At 52.9% G+C, this 2,344-nt stretch overlaps 1 protein-coding gene across 1 annotated transcript; it reads right to left on the bottom strand.

The window, feature by feature from the left end:
- Positions 1 to 542: 542 nt before the first annotated feature.
- Positions 543 to 2,166, bottom strand: LOC113942160 (phospholipid-metabolizing enzyme A-C1-like). The gene is made up of 3 exons (XM_027633301.1): positions 2,034 to 2,166; positions 1,570 to 1,838; positions 543 to 1,198 (listed from the first exon to the last, which is right to left on the bottom strand). Exons 1-3 carry the CDS (start codon positions 2,149 to 2,151, stop codon positions 1,076 to 1,078), a joined length of 510 nt encoding a protein of 169 aa, XP_027489102.1. The 5' UTR covers positions 2,152 to 2,166; the 3' UTR covers positions 543 to 1,075.
- Between the last annotated feature and the right edge of the window lie 178 nt (positions 2,167 to 2,344).

Below are 2,344 nucleotides of genomic sequence, written 5' to 3'. Positions count from 1 at the left end.
AAGAGGCAGTGGTCCCAGATCTGGGGGACAAAGGCTCCTGGCTGCCCCTGCCATCTCCAGTGGTCTTTCTCTAAGCTCCAGTGCTTCTATGGCTCAATGAGTAGAATCATAGAACGGGTTTGTTGGAAGGGACCTTAAAAATTATCTACTAAGCTTGCTCAGGTCCAATGCTAACAATCACTGGGCTTACAGGGGTGACGAGGGAAATTTTGGTAGAACAAACAGCTGACTGAGAGAGAGCCAGTTGGGATTTTTTGGTTGGACTTCCCCAGACTGGGGGTTGTGATGCTCCCAGAGGGAGTTAGAGGAGCCAGGGAAAGGGGTACTTTCCAGAAAGGAAAAAATGAGCAAAACACTACTACAGAGCCTGTAACACCTGCCCTTCCTTCCTACCTCCCACCCTCCCAGGAGCTGCTCAGTTTAGGCACTGCAGGCACCAGCTCTAAGACACTTTACATGCCTTGCTTGCCCTTTGGTAGGCCTGGGAACCAGGGGTTTTCCACCTACACAGGCTCTCAGCTGGAGGACACATAGTATATGCACAGCAATGCTTTTATTTTATTTTGTCAGAAAGTTAAGATTAAAATCAATTATACACAGAAAGAGCCCACAGGAGTCAGCTGAGAAAAAGAGCATGCGGGTAGAAAGCCTGCACCAGTCCTCAGCAAAGCACTGGAGGGGAGGTGGCAGGGAAGGAAGGGATACTTTGCTTGCAAATGCTCCCAAACCACCAAAAAGTCATCATAAGCAATGAAAAAAAAAGCAGATATGGCAAACAGGCTGGTGCTGCTGGGGTCACATTGAATGGTGATTCTCAACTTACTCGTTCTAAAGGGATGGGAGAAGGAAGGCTGAAGCGTTTAAGTCGCACACAAAGCTACATTCAAATGCATAGAAGAGGATTTTATGGTAATATTATTTTGGGTTTTTTAGATTTTATTACTGCTTTGCTTTGGTTATTTCAGCAAGAGTGGCTGTAGTTAGTAGGCCCAATGGCAGTTTTGGCAGAGGCTGGGCAGTGACCCTCCACAGCCAGAGGCTCCCTGCCTTGCTCTGAGCTCTTCCTGACAAGCCGTCAGTACTTCTTCTCTCTGGATTTGCCCCCGGACGAGCCAAAGGCAGCGCAGGCGACAGCAATACCAGCGGAGACAACAGCAGTAGCTCCTACTGCCACCATGCTACCAATTCCTATCTTGGCCTGTAAAGGGAAAGGAAAACACAGGTTGGAAACAAAAGAAGCAATTATATTTACCCCCAGGCATGCTAATGAAAAGCAGGCAGGGATAATCAGGGCAATTAAAAGAATGAGAGACATCTACCCCATAAACGGAAGGGGTTTTTGCCCTTAGGCTGTGTCATTCAGTAAGAGGGCACTGCCAGGGTGCAGACAGACCACAGTGACCCTCCTGCTTCAGGGTCTCCGGTGAGGCCAGAGGCAGTGCTGGTTTGGACCCCACACCTGGGACTTGGCTGTCCCCAGACAGTCTGTGGGCTGTGTCCCTGTCCAGGGGCTCACAGGGAGCAGCAAGGAGGTGCTGTGTGAGGCACACAGGGGCTTATGTTACTTACCTGGTCAGAGACACCCTTGCCATAGCGGAGCATCGTCACAAAGTGCTCACAGTTTTCGCAGAGTACATTATAGGGCATCTCCATGCCAATGCAGCTCTCAGCACGCTTGATGATCTCCTCCACTGGGAGGGGGGTGCGGGAGCGGTCATACTTGTTGTTGACCTCCCAGTCATCATTTCCCACCACCTCCTTCAGGAGCTGCTTCTTCACCTTGGCCTTTTTGCTCAATGTTGCGTCGCTACTGGCTGACAGACATCGGATCCCTTCATCTGGGAAAGGCAGGAAGGAGATAAACAAGGCAGAACCTATCTGGCCCCTCCAAGACCTCAAATGGGTTTCTGGCTGCTCTTTGAAAGGCCATCTACACTCACAGTTTTGGTCAACCACCAGCCCACAGAGGGAGACAGGGCTCCTGAAGCACCACAACACCCCCTCTGCAACCTGCCAGGTTGCACCAGCCTTACCTGCAGACGTCAGGTGGACGACATATCCATCCCCCAAGTAGAGGGCCCAGTGCTGGTAAAGTGGTCTCTTGACCTTGATCAGGTCGCCAGGCTGAGGTTGGTGCCTGCGGCGTGACATCCCAGGAGCCTTCGGTCAGGACACGGAGTTACAGCTGGTCTGGCTCAGCGCAGGGCCCAGCGGAGCGGGGAGGTGTGGGGTGTGCAGAGGCACCTGCCGGGACGGCAGGCACGGAGGGCGTTAGTGCCGGGCACCGAGGCCATGAGCTGCCGGAGCGGCGGCCCCTCCGCGCCAGACCCGGCTCGGGGCGGCC

This window comes from Corapipo altera, unplaced genomic scaffold, assembly GCF_003945725.1.
Source record: "Corapipo altera isolate COAL_440 unplaced genomic scaffold, ASM394572v1 54940, whole genome shotgun sequence".
Classification (NCBI taxonomy): Eukaryota; Metazoa; Chordata; class Aves; order Passeriformes; family Pipridae; genus Corapipo; species Corapipo altera.
The sequence above is the reverse complement of the archived record's forward strand: the minus strand, read 5'-3'. Positions and strand labels throughout refer to the sequence as shown.

Excerpts from the sequence above, each read along its gene's own strand:
- LOC113942160 (XM_027633301.1), bottom strand. The coding sequence starts at position 2,151 with ATGTCACGCCGCAGGCACCAACCTCAGCCTGGCGACCTGATCAAGGTC. Across the intron at positions 1,839-2,033 it reads CGTCCACCTGACGTCTGCAG|ATGAAGGGATCCGATGTCTG; the intron begins GTAAGGCTGGTG and ends TGCCTTTCCCAG. Across the intron at positions 1,199-1,569 it reads GCAAGGGTGTCTCTGACCAG|GCCAAGATAGGAATTGGTAG; the intron begins GTAAGTAACATA and ends TTCCCTTTACAG.